Raw genomic sequence first — 20973 nt, 5'->3', positions numbered from 1 at the left:
TCTAGGATTTAGGCCAGTCCCTAATTGGCTCCAGCAATGTCCAGCCGGAGCTTCTCTGGGCCTCCGAGTGGGAGAAAAGTGAGAGCAGGTGCTTCCCCAACGGCGCGCTCCGCCAGGGCCTGGCAGGATCCCGCGCCCAAGTCGGGGCTAGTTGGTCGGCGCCTTTTCTCCCAGACGAAGCCGCTCCAGGGCTGATCTCGGAGGACGCGTGGCCGGCAAAGAGAATGAACCTGAGCGTCCCCGAAACGTCCTGCGCGGCTCCCGGGAGATGGGAGAAACAGGTGCCTTTCTCCGACGTCCGCTAGCGACGCCTGTAGCACCTTGCCCACTGCCGCGCCCCTCCCGGGGACCCCTGGCCCTTCGCGCCCCCGCCCCCAGTGACAGGGCGGAGGCAGGCCCGGCTCAGGTAATTATTGCCAGCGGAGCCAGCCGGGGAGCGGGGGTGGGCGCGCCGGCCGGGGGCGGGCGGGCGCGGCAGGACGCGGGCATAAAGGGGCGCGGCGCGGGGCCCCGGCGCCTGGCTCCCGCGCAGCATGCCCGCCAGCGCCCCGCCGCGCCGCCCGCGGCCGCCGCCGCCGTCGCTGTCGCTGCTGCTGGTGCTGCTGGCCCTGGGCGGCCGCCGCCTGCGCGCGGAGACGGGCGACGGCGCGCAGACCTGGGCCCGCTTCGCGCGCCCTCCCGCCCCCGAGGCCGCGGGCCTCTTCCAGGGCACCTTCCCCGACGGCTTCCTCTGGGCCGTGGGCAGCGCCGCCTACCAGACCGAGGGCGGCTGGCAGCAGCACGGCAAGGGTGCGTCCATCTGGGACACGTTCACCCACCACCCCTTGGCACCCCCGGGAGACTCCCGGATCGCCAATCTGCCGTCGGGCGCCCCGTCGCCGCCGCAGCCCGCCACCGCGGACGTGGCCAGCGACAGCTACAACAACGTCTTCCGCGACACGGAGGCGCTGCGCGAGCTCGGGGTCACCCACTACCGCTTCTCCATCTCGTGGGCGCGGGTGCTCCCCAATGGCAGCGCGGGCGTCCCCAACCGCGAGGGGCTCCGCTACTACCGGCGCCTGCTGGAGCGGCTGCGGGAGCTGGGCGTGCAGCCAGTGGTCACGCTGTACCACTGGGACCTGCCCCAGCGCCTGCAGGACGCCTACGGTGGCTGGGCCAACCGCGCCCTGGCCGACCACTTCAGGGATTACGCGGAGCTCTGCTTCCGCCACTTCGGCGGCCAGGTCAAGTACTGGATCACCATCGACAACCCCTACGTCGTGGCCTGGCACGGCTACGCCACCGGGCGCCTGGCCCCCGGCATCCGGGGCAGCCCGCGGCTTGGGTACCTGGTGGCGCACAACCTCCTCCTGGTGAGTGCGAGGGGCCAGGCGGAGGGTCACGCAGGGGAGACAGAGGGCCCCAGGTGGGGCCAGGGGGAAGTGTGGGAACTGAGACTCCCCCAGACAGGCTTCACTTGGACACGTGTATGTGGTCACCAGGGGGAAACTGAGCAGCTCTGACTTCCGTTGGAAAGTGTGGAATTAGGAGAGAAATCCCTCAGTGGGCACATGAGTAAGTGCCCCTTGGAGTCCATCTGTGGAAAGGAAGTGGGAATCGGTTTCAGCAGTGAGGAAAGGAACTCCTTTCTCTGGGTGTAGAGGAATTCCTAGAGGTGATGGCGGGGAGGATTTGCTAGGGGAAACTACAGGGAGAGAATGAGCAGGGTGGATGAAAGAAACACGTTTGTTCTTAAGCCGCTCAGAGAGAATTCCTGTCTGTGGAGATGTCACGAGTTCAGTGTTCATCCAATAAGATCTGTCTTGCTTGTGGCACGAATTCACACTGTTGCGAAAATGTCAAAACACAACTCCTCGAGAGTCAGCTTTAAACTGTGTTTGGAGGTCCCTTCTGTGGTAGGGTAGGGAACTGCTTCCACCAAACTTATTCACCAGGGGTGTGAAGACCACTTTATACAATCTCAAAGCTAGTCATAGAAACACAGAAACAACTGCAGGGTGATACAGATTGTTCTACCACACCTGTATTTCCACAGTGCTCTCTACAGTTGAAAGGGTTCCTCACTTATGACATTGTTAGCCTGATAAAATCAATTGTAACACCCCTGTGTAAAAGATTTTATTAATTTTGACAGCAAGAAATATTTATATGCCATGGTCAAGTGGTCGCAAGTATTTCTTCCTCCTTTTTTCTCCTTAGTGTTCAAATTTAGGTACCATTGTTTTCTCCTTAGTGTTCAAATTTAGGGACCATTGTTTTGGGGATTCATTTATAATCATGTCAGTTGTTAGTACACTTTGTACAGAGTTTTGTGCCACAATAAAATATGTACATGTATAAACATTTTAATAAAAGTGTTTAAATGTACAACTTTTGGTACCCAATTTTGATGTCTTGTGGGCCTACTGGAAGACCTATTTTTTTTTTTTTTTTTTTTTTTTTTTTTTTTTTTTTTGAGATGGAATCTCGCTCTGTCGCCCAGGCTGGAGCGCAGTGGCCGGATCTCAGCTCACTGCAAGCTCTGCCTCCCGGGTTTATGCCATTCTCCTGCCTCAGCCTCCCAAGTAGCTGGGACTACAGGCGCCCGCCACCTCGCCCGGCTAGTTTTTTGTATTTTTTTTAGTAGAGACGGGGTTTCACTGGGTTTGCCAGGATGGTCTCGATCTCCTGACCTTGTGATCCGCCCGTCTCAGCCTCCCAAAGTGCTGGGATTACAGGCTTGAGCCACCGCGCCCGGCCTGGAAGACCTATTTTTAAATTTAGAATTCAGCCACATATTCTGAACAAAGTCAGTATGAAAACCATTTCTAAACACTTTTAATTAAATTCATAGATAATATGGGCAGAGCACTACTGGGATATTGAGGTAACTTAGTGCTCTGAGCTGCTGGTAATGTTGTAATAATGGCTAAATTAGATTTTATGTCGGTTCCACAAAACCTGTTTGCTGCTACTGGCCATAAAAGAATGTTGGATTTGTTTGGAAACACATAGTGATTTTTGTGATTTCATGCTTACGTATGTCTTTTCATAAGGGTGCTTTAGAGCAGTGATTCTTACACTTTTTCAATTCTTTTATGGAACTGAGAAACCCTAAAGACCACCAGTGTATGGTTGGTGATAGAAAAACTATGGGAAGAATGGTCTCACTTTTTGAAGAAAACATAAGCAAGTTATCAGTTCATACTGGAAGGAAATAAATGGATCAGCTGGAGGATCTAATAGATCATGCCCGTAAAATCTTTACTTTAGATTTAAATCCTACAAGTTCTATTTTTAGAGTCCCTAGGATAAACTCGTGTGTACAAAGTAGTCAGTTGTTATTATAGTGACTTATAGGATCATTTTATTATAAGATAAAGACTTGCGTGCTCTCTGGTGCTCTGGTGTTTTAAATAATCAACATGTTTTAAATCTTTGTGCCCACTTGTGGTCCTCTGATTAACTTCTCAGTTATATTTTTCAACACTTAACACAAAAAATTTGCCAAACACTAACCATCCTTCCTAGAAATGCGGTGGACTTTGTATTTAGAGGAAATTAGTAACAGGTGAATGCTTGATTTTGCTGATGCTGCAAACAAACTGTTAGTTGGTGTAAAATATTAATTTTGCTTTCAAATTTCTTTCAGTTTGGTGTTTAGTCATTCTTGTATCTTGTTTAGAATTGAGTTCCCATAGTCAAAGAAAGTATCTTGAATTAATTTTGTTGTATGAGATACTTTCATTCTGTTTTCAATGACATTTCTTGGTGCGTATATGGGGGTCGGGGGAAGAGAGGATAGAAGCATTTGAGCTTACCTGAAAAAGATAAAATATATTCTGCAGATTTTGATAACAGGGCATTTTAGCTGGGACTTAGACATTGCTGCTGCACAGACTTAGGGGCCAGTTTTGTTCTGGGATCCGAAGTTGGCGAAGGATAAAGACAGGCTAGCACCCTGCCCTCACTCCCTCTGTGTTTCCACTAATTTACAAATGGGCTAAGGAGATCCCGTAGGATGATGGGAAGCTTGACCCCCACTAGAGAGTCGAGAATCATTGATGGCCGGGAGGACATGAGGCAGAACAAACAAATGGCAGGACAAATAATGGAGGCCCTGCTCAGAATGGAGGTCTTGGGGTTCTTTGTGGGTTCCTCATGCTGGAGTGAGCCTTGGCAAAAATGGTGTGTGTGGGTGTGTGTGAGAGAGAGAGAGAGAGAGAGCGAAGAGAGAGAGAAAGTGAGAGAGAGAGAGAGAGGTCTCCTACAGAGAGCTTGGAGCTCAGGCTGCTTTGCTCATTTGAGTGTAATCCAGGAGGACACACCTTTTCTCTTGGACTTGAAGACCAACTGCTCAGCCTTCACAGCTCTTGAAAGAAAGTTCTTAATGTCCCCCGAAATCAGCAGTAGGGACTGTAGTTGGGGAGTTCAGCGCCAGCAGTGCCTCTGAGTCTTTGTTCTGTATATGGGTTCTAAGAGGATTAGAATCAAGTTGGAAATACACGTGTTCCCATTCCCCACCGTTGACTCCCCTCACTGCCTGAGATTCTTGCAGACATTTGTGCAAGGAACCTGTGAAAAAGACAGCTTCTTTCACATAAGGAAGTAGGGCTAGGAGATATTAATCTCGGCACTATTGAGCATTAGTGTCAGTGCGCAGGTCTCAGCCCATCTGTCTGCAGCGTTTGTTGAAGCCATCACTTCTTCTCTCTTGAACATTTCCTCAATTTGACTTTCAGGTCCTGGCTCTCCCTTGCTTCTCCTCTCAACACCCTGACAATTCCCTTTTACTCTCCTTTGCTTGTTCTTCCTCACCTTGCCTGTAAATAGCGGAGGGCCCAGGGCTCTGTCTAGATTCACTCTAGGCCACTGCTTTGAATACCGCCACATCCTGATGACTGCATTTTGAGTCTCCACCCAGGTTTCCCTGACTGTCAGACTTGCACAGACAACTGCCTTCTCCATGTGGATGTCTAATGGGCATGTCACATCGAACACATCCCATACCAAACTCCTGCTTCCCCTTCTCTGTTATGGTGACTTTACTCTTCCAGTTGTTGGACCCTGAATCTTAACTACTCCCCTTTTTCATATCTTGTTTCTAATCCATCAACAAATCCTGCAGCTCTACCTACCTTCAGAATGTGTCCAGAATCAAACCACTTCTCCCCTTGTCTATGACTATGATGGAGCTGCAAGACACCATCCAACCTTGCCTAGGTAATGGGAAGAGCCTCACTGCTGGGGTTCTTGCTTCTGCCTTGCCCCCTGCAGTGTGCCATGATGGATGCTCTACAGGGTGACATTATGTGTGGACAAGACAGAATCCTTGCTTATTCAAATCCCACTTGTTCTTCCAGAGCCAGCTCACACGCTCCCTTGGGCCCCATGCCTGAATGCCATCTCTTCCTTCTATGGCATCCCACACAGGACTTCACTTTGCTCGGATGCCTCCTCCCACACTCTTCCCTCTAATTAACCATTTGTCTCCCTTTTACCCCTTCGCCAGCTGGGGTAATCCTGTTCACTTCATCTGTATCTCTGAAAATGGCATCTTGCCCTCCCTTGGTGCTCAGCTTCTGGTTTACTGAATAGCCTAATTTCACCTTTATAAATTCATGGTACTAGAATTTTCTCTCCTTGTCAGTCTTTCTAGCCACTTTCCAATGGAACAGAGAATACCAAATCCTAATCTGGTAAGAAAAAATAGGAAAACATAATGTGGCAGACTCTGATATCTGCAGTGAAAATTTAAGGTTCATCATCAAATGTATGATTTCATTGTGAAAATGTCTAGTTAAAAGCTATCTGTAGTCACCATGCAGTATTATGAAGAAGTTTTCAGAATAAGGGCAGGTGGTAAAGTCTCCTGGCCAGCTTTAGGAGTATATATTGGAAGGGACTTTGTTAGCTGGTTTAATTTTTATTCCCCAACTAATTAGTGTGAACGATTTGTCTACTGTATATATGCTCAAGTTATATATACTATGCACTTTTGAGAAATACTTTAGACGTTTTCCTTTCATTAAAATGTATTTGGGGCCGGGCGCGGTGGCTCAAGCCTGTAATCCCAGCACTTTGGGAGGCCGAGGCGGGCGGATCAGAAGGTCAGGAGATCGAGACCATCCTGGCTAACACGGTGAAACCCCGTCTCTACTAAAAAGTACGAAAAACTAGCCGGGCGAGGTGGCGGGCGCCTGTAGTCCCAGCTACTCAGGAGGCTGAGGCAGGAGAATGGCGTGAACCCGGGAGGCGGAGCTTGCAGTGAGCTGAGATCCGGCCACTGCACTCCAGCTTGGGCGACAGAGCGAGACTCCGTCTCAAAAAAAAAAAAAAAAAAAAAAAAAAAAAAAATGTATTTGGGGTTGGGCACAGTGGCTCACACCTGTAATCCCAGCACTTTGGGAGGGTGAGGGTGAGGCGGGTAGATCACCTGAGATCAGGAGTTTAAGACTAGCCTGGCCAACATGGTGAAACCCCCGTCTCTACTAAAAGTACAAAAAATTTGCCAGGCATGGTGGCAGGTGCCTGTAATCCCAGCTACTTGGGGGGCAGAGGCAGGAGAATCATTTTAATACAGGAGGCAGAGGTTGCAGTGAGCTGAGATCACACCATTGCACTCCATCCTGAGCAACAAGCGCGAAACTCCATCTCAAAAATATGTATTTTGTACATAACTAGAATAATCAACTGGATTGAAAGTTAATATAAATTTTAGAATACCACTGAATTCAATAGTGCATTTAGTCAGAAATAGTGAAAATGTCTCCCAAACAGCTTGAACCACTCCTTTTTGAAACACATTGTTTTTTGAAGGTTATGGTCAAGTCCAAGAAAAAATGTAAAAATAGGAAAAGAATTAATAACATTTCAAAATCATAGCAGCGTTTTAACAATGCCAATTATTTTGAGTTGAAGAAAAGAAGGAAAACGTAAACTACTCAGCATTCAAATAATGTCAGTGTGCACTTCTCAGGTGCAAAATGAATGAACTCTCAACGGTGCCAGCTGAATGTGTAGTAGTCATGGCTTTTGCACGTAGAAGCCTTCTGAATTATTTTCTCAAAAATATCATTGCTCTAAACTAGAATTTTATTATAATTAATTCGTGTAAAAGTTATCTTTCTTTCAATGAATGTTTTCCTTTTAAGGCATAAAGGAAATTTTAGCTGTAGGAGGAGAATAGAATACATGCTTACTGGGAGGACAAGTAATAATAGGTGATTAAAAACACACAGCTTATTGAATTGTCTGAGATCCACATTTTCTCCAGAAATGCAAAGTTATACTTGAAGTCTATATTTAAACAGATAAGCAGAATGTGACTTTTATATGCTCTATTTTGATATATTCTGAGTACGAAGATAACCTGAAGGATGCCTTTTTCCCCTGTTTATCTTGGGGTAAACTCTTACTTACCCTTCAGAGACTTGACTCAAATATTTTCATTTTGCAATAACCACAGGTAGAATGGATCATTTACTCAGTGGCGGCTCTCTAAGAGCACAGACTACCTATCATATTTATTTTACAATTTGTAGTGCTTATCTCAGTGCTTGGCACAGAGGAAAGAAATACAATTTTTAATAAAGGCATAAGTGGAGAGGTGAAATACATGTTTCTGGTTTCAACGTGTCCATTTTCTTTCTTGTAAATGGAATATTGCACTTGCAGTGTGCTCTCACACAGTATCTGGGAAGGAATTTTAAAGAGTGAGGAAGAACAGTGAAGATTTTGCTAGGCAGATATGTATGTGACCTTTATTGATTTCCAGAGCACATATCCCAGTTTCATCCAGTGGACAAGGAAAGAGAGGAAGAGGGAAAACGTGGCCTTTCAAGTGCCTGACCTGGAAGCTGCACCTATCACTGTCCGTTGGGCAGAACTCAGTCACGTGGTCAAAAGGAGTCTGCAAATAATTGTTCCCTGAGGAGCCGTGTGCTCAGTGACTGATTCTATTATGTTGAAATCAGATGGGAACAGATCATTTAGGATAACCAGCAGGCTCTACCACATTGCCTAACTCCCAGGCATATTGTGAGAATTAAAAGCACCTTATATATGTCAACATGTTTTGAAAAAACACAAAAAGCTCTACAAAAGTGAGTTATAACTTTATCAATAATAATAGCAAATACTTGAGAAATGGTCCTCTTGAGCAGTTTAGAAGGAATTAAACAAATGCATTAGACACGGTAGCCACACTTAACTACTTAATCTGCCTCTTCTTTGAAATTATTTCCATAGCATTTGACCAAAAACTATCAAATCATTTTTGAAATAACCTATTTTACATAAAACATATTATCAAGTATCTTTCTGGATCTAGCTTGGTGGTTAAAGATACATACTAAAGTTTATGACTGATATAACTTGATATATTGACTAAACCAAAGATGAATATTGATTAAATTTTTGTGGCCCCAATTTCAATAGATTTTTTATTAACATTTTTTGTTTGAAGTACAGATGTCATGTTATCCATGAACCGGTATCATTATAGCTCGATAAAATACTCAAACTGAAAGCAGTGATATACATGAATTTTAAATATAATGGTTAAGCAAATGTTATTTCCATGTCTATAAGTGCACTTTTATTTGATAATTAGAGTGTTAGAATCAGAAGGAATCTGGGAAATCCCAGGTTACACTTCTCCCCAGGACGAACTCCTTACAGTGGCTCTCCTGGGGTCAGTTAGCTTCTGCTTGACCCTGTGAAGCAGGAGGAACTCATTTCCTCTCAAGTTGCCCACTTGATTTTGTCTTTCATATTGAACCTGCTGCAGCACAGGACTCCTCCCTGACTGTCTCTCTGCCTTCCTAATTTCAAAGATTAAAGTAAGTCACTTTTTGACAAGACATCGTTCACATGTTTGAAAAGACCAGTATGTTTCGTTCTTCCTAGATTTTTCTCCTTCATGCTAACATCTGCTCCAAGAAGACATGGAGGGGCCTGGACATTTAGTAACATTTCTTGAGACCTTACCCCGTGGCAGGCAGGTGCAGTGTTGAATTCTGAGAATACGAATGTAACCTTTGAACAGGTGCCTCTGTCTTCTGACGTTTGAGGATAAGGTGGAGGAGAAGAGAGGGGAAAGTCGACATATCTCCCCAGTGAGGAGGGTTTAGGGTTATTTGTGGGACCTGCCTCTGTCTCATCATCCATCACCATTGTCCTGCTGATGGGTGTAGAGGACTGAGGACGAGGGGTTGGAGTTCTCCCTGCGCCGGACCCTGTAGAGAGTCCAGAGCCCTGGCTCCCAAGGGAGGAGTATTTGTAGGGCTCTTTTCGTGAGGGTCCAGAGGACGGCTGCAAAGCTGCAGGGGAGGATGGGGGTATAGGAGGCAAGCCCGTTGCCTCTAAGCCCTGTCGGATCCTCTTGGGGATGCTGCTCCACCTCCCCGAATGTCCCCTCTTCTCTTTGGATTTCTCATCATGTGGTCCTCTTTCCTCTGCCTTTTCTTCTATTCAGTGTCCCAAGTTCTTCCACAGTGACCTGTATCCCCTTGTTCCCCTCAGGCCTTTATGCCAGTCCTGCACAGGTGCGGGGACAGTGGTAGGGGCCTCTCACTTTGGGCTCAGCTACATTCTCCCTGAAATTGTCTGCAGTCAAACACAACTCATAGCGTGGACATTTCTCACTAAAAGTACACTGCTTGGGCTGCACGAGAGGTTCAGCTTCCTCCTATCTACCTGGCACGGACTGTGAGGGGGCTCCTCACCTGGGGGCCTTTTTACTCCTTGTTGGCCAGAGCTGCCATTTCCAAGTCTCTGCATTGTCAGAGGACAAAGGCTTCTCTCTGATTCTGCAGGGTTGCCCCTTGCTCTAGGAGAATGGCTGGGGTTTAGGGTGGTAGGTCTCAGGTTGCCACAAAAAGAGGGATGAGTTAAGACTCCTGCCCTCATGTCACAGATTAGTAGGGGAGAGGTAGTTGTCAAATAATTACAGTAAAATAATTACAGTAAGAGAAATAGTACCTGCTTAGGTACCTATTTCAAGAAAGGAGAGATAGGTTAGCGTTTTTGGGAGGTAGTATGGGAGCAGTCAGGGAAAGCAATACTTGTAAGATCAGAGGCTGGCAAACTTTTTCTACGCAGGGCTAAGTTTTAGACTTTGCTGATCCTACAGTGTCTGTTGCAACTAGTACACAGTTCTGTAGTTGCAGCATGAATGCAGCCATGGGCAATGTGTTAATGAATGGGCACAGCTGTGTTTCAATAAAACTTTATTTATAAAAATAGGTAGTGGGTCCTGCTGCCAGGCTTGGCTTGCTGGGCACACAAAGTAAGAAGGGCATTGTGCCCTTCTAGGAAACATCCCTTGCAAAGTCAGTGCAGGTGAGACAGTGTGGCCATTCCCACCACAGCACAAGATCCTTTGGAATGCCTGAAGCGTGAGGTGGGAAAGGATGAGGAGCTGGAGAAGAAAGCCGGGGAATTTCCAAGGCTTCTCTTAACATTTGCTGTGCAGAACCAAGCAGTGCCCCAGTGTTCAGAGGAGACTTCGGTGATTACATTTCTTGTTAGGCACTGAATTTTGTTCATGCCATCCAAGATTGCATTAACAATTTTGACTGTCCCCTTACCACAGACTCAAATGAGTTTGCAGCCAGCTAAAACCTCTCAGGTTTTCCCCCCCACCTTGTGAATTGCTGTGAAGCCAGACATCCCTGTCATCTTTTGTAGTTTATTTTCAAACTTTTAATCTCATTAAATTTCATCTTCAATGTGCAAAGATAAGAGGAAATTTACTGCAGATGGTGGTTTATTCTTTAAAACTGGATGTCACCTAAATGTGTTAAGGTAATCAGAGGAATATTGGCACACTTATACAGTGGAATACTAATTGGTTATTAAAATGTTGACGTATGATTATTAAAAGGCAGCCCATGGTATGTCTCAGCTGTATGAATAGGTATGTAAAGATTACTGTATAGTTCATGGGCAGGACTGAGCTCTCTCTAGCCTCTGTCCTTCCTTCTCCCCCCAGTGACTTCTCCCTTGCAGTGTTCCTTCCCTAGCTGCATACTCAAGACTGGATTTCCCCAGCCAAGCCCCATTAACTCACAGAAGCAAGAGGAAAAAAATAAATTCTTATTAGTTCAATTCCCTAAATTGGGGGCGGCCTATTCCACAGCAATAGGTAACTGACATAGAAGGAAAGGAAATAATGAAGTAATTCCAGAAAATTTCCTACAGCTGGAGAATATGCATTTTCATATTGAATGGGAAGAACTGGGGGAGTCAAACCTCTGTGTATTGCAGGGTCTTGCCTCCTAGGGACCTGGGCACCTCTTCAGTCAGTGAGTTATAGCTTGGAAAATTGGCTAAGTCGGGGAACTGTACAAATCACTTTTTATGTAGCCATGCTCTATGAACCATCTTTACAATTCCCTGGCTTCTGGCAGTTAAGCACCACTCACGATCTGGCCTCTATAACTTCAAGATCTGACCATCCCTGTGGGCGGCGACAAGCCCAGCTCTGTGACCCCTCTGCTACCAGCAGCCCTGGCCTGGAGAGCGGTGCCCCCACTGAATGTCTCGGTGAGATTGGCACCCCCATGAGTATATTCCTGATGGTGCAGTGAATGCTCTGTCTCCTGGGAAACACTGTCCTCTGGCGGGTTGTTTGACCTCACATAATATACTGGTTCTTGCATGCCAGCTTCCCTCTGCTTCTTGATTCTTTTATCAGCTGTTAGGGCAACAATGTCAGGCATTTCCGCCTGCTCAGCATTGGGCATTCCTTTCTACAGGCTTCTCAGAGCCACTCTAGCAGCAACTTGACCGCGTCTCCTGGGGTCCTTGCTGTATTGTGAAAACATACTTCTGGAGAAAGTGTTCCCTAGATAATGAATTCTTTCTTGTCCTGTGTTAAGTTCCAGTTCCTTGGTCAAGGACCCCAGTGCTACTCCTCAGGATCTGCAGTGCATGCTCAATCTTGAAGCAATGTTGGGATATAATATCTTTTCTCCTCTATCAGGCCCAGCTGTCTCCAGGTGGGTTAAGCTGGGATTTAATCGTAGTTAGTGCCCGGTCAGCTCCTGAGGGGTGCACCTGTTGCTTTTTAGGGGCGAGACTTCTTCAGCATAAGGAAGTGCTATCTCTTACCAGGGAAGAATGGGCCACCTCTGTAAGCTCCAGATATTCCAAGGTTTCCCCAACTAGGGCCTTGATCTTGACATAACTGATCTGCCTTGGCTGAGCATTTAAACATCCCTAAATCTCGCGAGTCTATCAGGTCCTAGGCCTGCTGCTAAGTTTCTCTACTCTTCCCCTGCAGGAGAGAAGGCTCTGGTCCTTATATTGAGCCTTTAACTGTTTGTTGTTGGCCCTCAGTTTCTCATTATCTCTCTGCAGAGTCTCAATACAATATACCAGAAAGTATTCAATTCCATCTCCTTGGAGGCAGGGAATGCCTAAATCATTGCACCTACAATGGCATTCTCCACCAGGATATCTTCCCAGGTTACTGCTGTTGAAATATTTAGCAATTGAGGCACCATTCGTGCAAAGGGACTATCTGCCCCTACACAACACTTAGAATGGCATTCTCTTTGCCTTCCAGAAAGTGAATGAGCTGGTTCTCTAACCCCTCTTGTGTTAGTTTGAGTCCCAAAACGAGTACATATCAGGATAGGATTAGATGTACAAGAAATTTATTGAGGAAAGAATTGTAAAGGATAAAGGGGAAGGAGCTAGGAGAGACAGTGAACCTTTGGATAATGATGTGTGTCCAACAACTATGAAGGAGAGTGTGCAGGAAGAAGGATGGGCTGGGAAGAGTTTCAGTTGGCACTGTGGGTCTCAGAACAACCCAGGCAGGCTGATGGGGACTCCTTGAACAAATGCTGCCCACTGGCGGAGTCCACATCTTGCTGAAATGGGCCTGCATTCGTTCCCCTGCCATGTTTAGTCATCTAGGAGTAGCCGATGAGAAACATGATCTCAGGATCAACTGCAATGGTAGATCCAAAGGGGTAGCAACTGATGGCCTCAGTCAACTGTGCTCCTTATAGCAGGAACACTGAGCAGTGCATTTCCAGGGCATCACAAAGACTAGTGAGGAGTGCCCTTCAGGGAAGGGAATGAAATTATTTCCAGTCTAGAATTTGATACTTAACTAAACTGCCAATCATTCATGAGAGTCAAAGTCCCAAAAAATCAATCTTCCATAAACCCTTTCTCAGGAAATTATTGGAGGGTAACCGCCACATACATGATGAAGACAAGGAGGAAGACATGGGACCTATGAAAGAGCAGGTCTAACCCAGGAAAAGGATGATGAACTGTAGACCCATGATGTCAGATGTGCAGCAGACTAAGATCAACCAGGTCAGAACAGGGGAGATTCCAGAAGTGGGTCCCCCCAAAATACTGGAGGCTAATGTGACTTCCCTGGGGAAGTTTCTGCTGAGAGTCTATTGGAAATTGAGGGAAGAATTATCCACAGTCCCAAAGAAAACAGAGCAAATGAAAAAGCAATGCAATTATGAACTTCAAAGGAAACAAAAGTAAGAAGGAAAACATAGTCTTATTTACTACATTACAATGTCCAGCTGTGAATGATATTCATGTTGGTGGAATAATGTCAATACCGAATGTCAGTTAAACCAAAAACTGTTGTATAACTAAATTGGCTGTGTAAGAGAGCTAAACCCTCATCTAGTATAATAGGAAGTCAGTGGATACTTTCGGAAGTGTGGATGTGTGGAGATGTAAATTCCAAAAGAAAACGGTTTAAGGTCAAAAGTGGTTGCCTCTAGAGAGGAGAACTGGGGGAACTGGGGCAGTGTAGGACAGGGAACTGTGATTTTTCTTGTAAGTTGTAAGCTGTTTTGACATTTTAAACCATGAACATATATTACTTGTATTTTTAATTTAAAAAAGACATAAATATTTTTTCCATCACTTTAAATATTAATTTTGTTAGTTATAGCACATATTTATAGCATTCCAATCTGTAGAGCTCTTTTGGATTCAAGTTCTGGAGGATTTCCAAAGTTTTAGATTAATGCCTTTGTGAGTTTTCATCCCTTTGATGATAACAAGTTAAAAAGAAATAGGGTTATGAATAAACCTTGTGGGATATTGTTAGTCACCTTCTCTCAAGTCAATCTGTCCCATGAATCAATGTTTCAAACATTGACCCATATCTGACACTTAATAAGCAGCCAGTAAGTTTTTGTTGAACCAATGAATGCTCTTAAAATATATTTTTTGAGTGGCAACAGTACTATCTTATTTGCACTCTACTTTTCTTCTTGACCCTAAGAATGTCACAAAAATGTTTAGCAACTGTCAAAATTATTACGTACAGAGGTGACTATTGTGTTCCCAGATATGCTATATGTCTTAGTTCATTTTGTACAGCTATAAGAGTAGTTGAGACTAGATAATTTATTTTTTAAAAAAGAGGAATTTATTTCCTCATGCTTCTGTTGGTTGGGAAGTCCAAGAGCAAGGCTCTGACATCTGGTGAGGGACTTCTTGCTGCCTTCTCCCAAGGTGGAAGGTGAGAGGGCAAGAGAGAGACAAAAGGAGGCTGAACTCATCCTTTTATAAGGAACCCATTCCTGAGATACATAACCCACTTCTGTGATAACAGAATTAATTCATTGATGAGGACAGAGACCTCATGGCCTAACTGGCCTAAAGTGAGATCTTTTAAAGATCTCACTTAATTCTATTACAATGGCAATTAAATTTCAACATGAGTTTTGGAGGGGCAAGCATTCAAATCATAGCACTACATAATACAATAAAAATTATCTGAGGTAAGTTTGGTAAGTTTATTCTAGGAATCCATGTTGCCTCCTAGTTCTCTTCCCTTCCATAGTACTGATGCATTTTTGTTAACCTAATTTTGTAACCTAATTTTGCTCGAGTCTATTATTTCTGAAATTCACAGTATCTTCCCTTTTAAAGTTGAGAAAATTTTCATTCTTCAAGCACCTTATTTCCTAAAATCTCTCGAAGTAACTGATGGCCGTTCCATGATCATAAGTGCAAATTATTTTGCCAGATCACACTTGGAGATGATGAATTTGGAATGGCATGCAGACTCCCCACATCAGGAGTCTTATCTCCTGCAATAATCAGGAACCCAGCCTTAAAAAGGAGCAGGTACAATAGAAGGGCAAGGGGTGACAATCAAAACTGCTGGTGAAAGACATTTGAGGAAAGTTATCAACATGAAACAGAATAAAATAAACAGAAAAGCAAACCAGGGAAAATAAATTATGCAGGAAATTAAACACATACATAAACTAAAACAGGAACAATCAGAAAATTCTTCAACACCAATAACACAATAGTTGAAATAAAATATTTAGTAAAATGTTTGAAAAGTAAGGTAAAAGCAATGCTGTAAAAATAGTACAAGATGATAAAGAAATAGAAAATATTTTCAAAAGGGAAAAAGATTTAAAGGATATTCATAAAGATCCAACGTCGGACTAATAGAAGTTCTGGAAAGAGAGAATAAGGAAATAGAGGTCAGGAAATTAGTAAAGACATAATACAATAAAGTGCCCCAGAACTGAAGAACATGAGCTTTTAACTTTAAAGAGCCTACTGAGTTCCTATTTCAATGAATGTACAGACATGTAGGAATATTGAAAGCTCACCTTCAACGTCATGTTTCCTAAGAAGCTAATGGAAGATATGCACCGGCAAAATTGTAGTAAATACATAGGAAGAAATAGGATATAGAAAAAGTATGGTTTCAATCAATAAGAAATAAAGGAAACTCCTAGGATGAGAGCAGCTCTTGACAGCATCTAGTCCAGACTAGACTTGGAGGCTGGAAGGTTCTAGCAGGGAACGAAGAGCTCTGGGTGAAAAAGTAGACTCAACAGAATAGATACTATGGTAGAAAACATGATAGAGAATCATTAACACATTAAAAAATCACATATGGAATATTACACAAGCTTAATAATGAGGTCATTATTTATTCAAGGGAAAATTAAAAGCTGTTCAGAAAAGGGAAATGTTACAGTGTCCTATTTGGCTCTAAAATGAACATTTATATAGGAACCTTCATGTAAATACTAACAATGATTTAAATAAGAACAGACATTTGGGAAAATAAGGGAAGAAAATGGGGCATGTAAAAGAGCTAACTCCTCATTATCCTAATGAATTATTAAATTTCACAATAGCATAGTATTTAGAAATATGATGGGCATTACGAGAAGAAAGAGCTAAAAGGTTGCCAGTGGGGAGCAGGAGTCGGGGTTAGAGACGGGGTTGGGGGAGATGCTTACTGTTTTCATGATAAGCCTTTGATACTATTTGATTTTAAACTATGTAAATGAATTTATTAATTTAATTTAAAAACCCATACCACTGGATAATGCTTGATAATTTCTAGAGTGCTTTTTTTTTGTATTTGGGGGCAGGTAAATTCATTGAAAGGCCCAGAGAGTTTAGCTGACTTTCCTGTGGGTAACAAGGGTCAGAGCTGGGGTCAAAACTCAGGTTTTCTGAACCCCTATTCCCAGTGTACATTCGATGACTCCAGGCTGCCTCCTGCACTGCACAGGTTACATCTGGGGGTGTGCTAGCAGATGCTTAGACCATCCTCGTCCACATCAGCATCTGAAATGGAGAAGAATGTTAGTCGTGACTTGCCACTAACGTCTTTAACCTTCATTAACATCGGAGAGGGTCATCATTACATAATTACAAAAACACTAACCCAGATACATCTGTTCCCATTACTATTTCTGTGTAATACCCCCAGACTTAATGGCTTTAAATAACCATTTTATTTAGTTTACAAACGTATGGGTCAGGATTAGGGAAGGGCTCACCCACGCAGTTTTCCTCTGGTCCGCAGTCATCTGAAGCTTGAACGGGGTGGGGCATGCAAGACGGCTCAGTGATTGGCGGTCGAGGCTGGCTGTGGACCAGAGCATCTCTGTTGACCTCGCTTACACAAGTGGTCTCAGATTAGTAGCCTCTGTACATGGAAGCTAGCTGCCCTCCTGGCAAGCATCCCAAGAGAACTAGGAGGAAGTGGTATGGACTTCTTTTTCCTTTTTCTTCTTCGTTTTACTTATTCTTGATATCACACAGCTTCATTTCTATCAGAGCAGTCACATGCCCACAGATTCAAGGGGGAGGGTCCACAGATCCGCCAATGAGAGGAATGGCCAGGTTATATCGTAAAAGATCATGGGGCATGGGAGATATCCATCTCTTTTCTGTAGAAAATACATTTTGCCACAGTAGCACTGGCTTTCTAGCTCACAGTGATCTGCCTGGAATGCCATTTTCTGACTCTCCAGGATCTACATATTTCAATATAAGGTTTAGAAACTACCTCCTACAGGAAGACTTCCTTGATTTCCCCTCCGCAAGAAAGAATCTTTCCTTCCTCTGAATCGCCATTGCATTTAAAAAAAAAAAAATTCCGTCTTCTGGCGTTTTCACTTTGAGAATTATACTGTAATTATTCCGGGTACCTATGATTTGACCCCTCAATTTGCCTACTGAGTAAATATTTGCTTAATGAAGTAATTATTACATGATAGCTCAAATAGCAGTCCTGAAAAAGTGCATTTCAGTTCAGATCTCTCTTTGTTCTTCCTTCACAATTTTCATTTCCGAAAAATGAAATAAACCAGAGGATCCCTTATGAGGAGTTACAGTATAACTTATGCGTGGCTGTTTCCTGTGTTTACTGCTACTCAGTGAGAAATACGAGAGATGGGAAAGTGAAAAACCATGTCATTTACAATTTGATTAAAAAGCTTTTTTTTTTTTTCCTTTTCCTTTCATGTTTAAGCCTTGCCGTTTTAAAAATTTCCCTTTCGTCGTATGAGATCAAGCAGCAGTTAACGCTGCAGTTCTCTGTTCTGGAAACACTCTCGCAGGTGTTTCAACACATGTTGTCTTAACTCTGACTCCTGCCCCGCTGCCCCACGCCATCTAGCCACACTGAAGGTCTTGCATTTGTGCCTTGGGGCATTATTTTTTCTTACTCTTCTCCCTGCCCGGAAGGTTCTTCCCATCCTGCCCTACACCCATAGCCACAGAACCAACCCCCACTTTCTTTAAATCTATGGTCACAAGTTCCTTTCTCAAAGGAGGCACACCCCTAGCCACCCCCATTTGGTGACTTCCTGTCTCCTGGAGGCCCCCGGAACTAGTCTTCTCTACTTCCTGCAACCCACTTTACGAGCAGCGCAGAAGACTACTTCTGGGGGCCTCGAGGAGACAGGAAGTCACCAAATTTACAGGTACTGTGCATGAAACTGTCTGATAATGAATTTATTGGGCTTGTTTTTTTAGCTTCTGAATAGAAGAACCAATAAGAGCATTTTTTTAAAAGATAAAAACAGACAAACACAAACCCTCTAGTATAAAAGCAATGTTTTTTTAAAAAAGATAAACACACACCCTCAGATTGCCTTCTTTTGAAAAGGCAATCTGAGATTCCTTATGAAATCCCCAGACAGAAGCTGTTTCTTTGGGTTTAATATGTTCTACACTGTAGAGCCAAGAGGCTTATAGAGTGTTAATTAACACCCCTTGACAAACATTTGTAAATGAATCTGGCTAAAGCTCAAGGAAACCAGGTTTTTCTGTGTGATAAAATATAATCTTTGGAGATTATTTGTGGTCACAAAGGGAGACTGTACAGAAAATTTTCCTAGACTTGGAAATGAGGCAGGATTATTGGTGTCCATCTGGGCTGAGGCCTCAGGCAGGCCTGCCTAGTTAATCCCATTCTCCTATCCTGATTCTCTGGGGTGCAGAAGGCAGTGCACCTTTGTTCAGTTTGCTACTTACCATGGATTAGGGCATTTTAAATTCTGTAAGGGTAGTTTTTAACTTGTAGAAAACTGATAGCGATGGGAAGGATTCTTGCCTAATAGGGACACAAACGGATTTTGTTCTGTAGAGATGTAAATGAAAAGATGAAAATCACAACACATTTAATGAAAGGAAATTAATGACTCTTGTGAGTGCCACAAAAATAAAATAAAATAGAATAAAATGTGTCTCCTCTCCGTGGCACCCTAGGCCTCCCTTATCTCACTCTATTTTCTCCATAGCACATATTGCCTTAGAACATTCTTTATAATTTACATTTATTATGTTTGTTGTTGGCTATCGCTCCTCCTGCTAAAATGGAATCTCCATGAGGGCAGAGGTTTTTCTTTGATTTGTTCCCTGTTGTACCCCAAAGTGCTAGAATCATGCCAGGCACGCAATAGGTTCTCAATAAATACTTCTGGAATAAAAATCTCCCTCCACTTAGACCATTGACTTTCACACATTTTTGATCTTGACCTATAGTAAGAAAGGCATTTTCCATGTTGTACACGCACCATTGAAACAAAATTTTCACAGAAAAAACTTATCATTATTACATGCAGTGCACTCTGATATTTCCTAATCTCTTCTACTTTGATTTTCCAAATTGCTGAGGCTACTCATAGGTTGATTCCACAAGTGGAATTTGTATTATGAAAAACTTTGACTTAAGACTATGTAGAACCTGCTACCACAAAAAGGCAAATGGAAAAGAAGGGGGAAAGAGCAGGCTGATGACTTTCTGCTGTCCACCACTCCATAAAGTGTATTTCGTTTTCCTGTAATTGTATCCTGTTCAATGATGTAGAAATCCTCACACACTCACATGCCACTTTTCCTTTGGGTGAAAAGTGTTTTCTACTGCAAGACGAATTGAGTTATTTCAAAAGCAAAGAGCTATAAATGAGCCTGTTAAAGAAAGGCTTAAGGAGAGTCTGTTGGCATCTGCTGTTGATAACTTAAAGCAGGAGAAGTAGATAAGGAGGCAGAGGTAGAATGTTTAGAAAATAAAAGTGACTATTATAGAAGAAAAATGCTTGTCTCAGTTTTGTTGATATTGGAGAGTAGCTGTTTCATGAGGGTATTGTGGAATTATTGGCAATTATACTAACAGATGTTTACTGAAAAGATCCTATTTGACTGATGAACCATGGGATAGTTTTGCTGACCTTGTGGAAAACATCACTTATCTGAGTTCCTTATCTTCTTGTCTCTTTTTCTCATCTAGCCTATGCCTCCCTACCTGTTCCCTCATGGTTCTCATTTTGTTGCTATTAGAAAAACAGAGATAGAAAAACCAGGAATTGGAACCCCTCTGCGTCTCAGTGATAATTCTGTGATTAATGGGTTAGATGGATTCTGGTCACAAGCTGGATATTTTGTTAACAACCTAGCATCAATGACTTGGAATGATTTTCACAGCAGCATGATTTAGTATTGAAAAGAATGATTTAACTAATGTTGATTAGTTCTGTACAGATAAATTAATGAAGCAAGAAGCTCAATCTCTGATGTATTGATGCATTTACCCAGGGTGAGTTATGGAATCTTTTTTATTTCATTTGAAGGAAGTTTTTATTTAAATACAAATAAATAAGCCCTTTATTGTCACCTACTTTGGAAAAATCTAGAGAAAACAATCTTAAGTAACAAAACTCCAAAATTACAACATGATTTTCAAAAACCACCTTGGCCTTTATCTTGCCTTTATCTTACACTTTAGAGTGTACCTTTAATAAGTGGATTCTTGTAGAATCTCAAGTTTTATTATATTTGTATTAAGGAACTCTATATTTATATTTGACTAACCCTAACTAAAACTAGCTTAAGGAAGAAAAGGGACTTTATGACAAGGACGAAGAATTGAGGAAGAACTCCAGGGACTTTAGATTTTAACAATTGTATTTGACTTGAAAGTAACCATTTTGTCAAGGAGGGTTCTCTTTCTCCCTCACTAAACACATGCGCACACACCACACACACACCACACCACACAGACATACACACATGCACTTATGCTTGGGTCAGTTTGGCTTTTTTCATCCCAGAGAGTCTCTTCCTATGTCAGCAACTCCAAATTCACTTCCTCTCCAGATATAGGAGAGTCACATGCCTCTATTCCAGCAAAACAATCTCAGGGAAGGTATCTCATTGGCC

At 43.3% G+C, this 20973-nt stretch overlaps 1 protein-coding gene across 1 annotated transcript in view; it reads left to right on the top strand.

The window, feature by feature from the left end:
- The first annotated feature begins 496 nt into the window (after positions 1-496).
- Positions 497-20973, top strand: part of KL (klotho) — a 44725-nt gene continuing 24248 nt past the window's right edge. Inside the window, exon 1 of the mRNA XM_030922389.1 lies at positions 497-1352. Coding sequence (XP_030778249.1) covers positions 534-1352 — 819 coding nt within the window. The 5' untranslated portion in view covers positions 497-533. The remainder of the gene's footprint in view (positions 1353-20973) is intronic.

This window comes from Rhinopithecus roxellana, chromosome 18 (assembly GCF_007565055.1).
Source record: "Rhinopithecus roxellana isolate Shanxi Qingling chromosome 18, ASM756505v1, whole genome shotgun sequence".
Classification (NCBI taxonomy): Eukaryota; Metazoa; Chordata; class Mammalia; order Primates; family Cercopithecidae; genus Rhinopithecus; species Rhinopithecus roxellana.
This window is presented reverse-complemented; position numbering and strand designations above follow the sequence as displayed.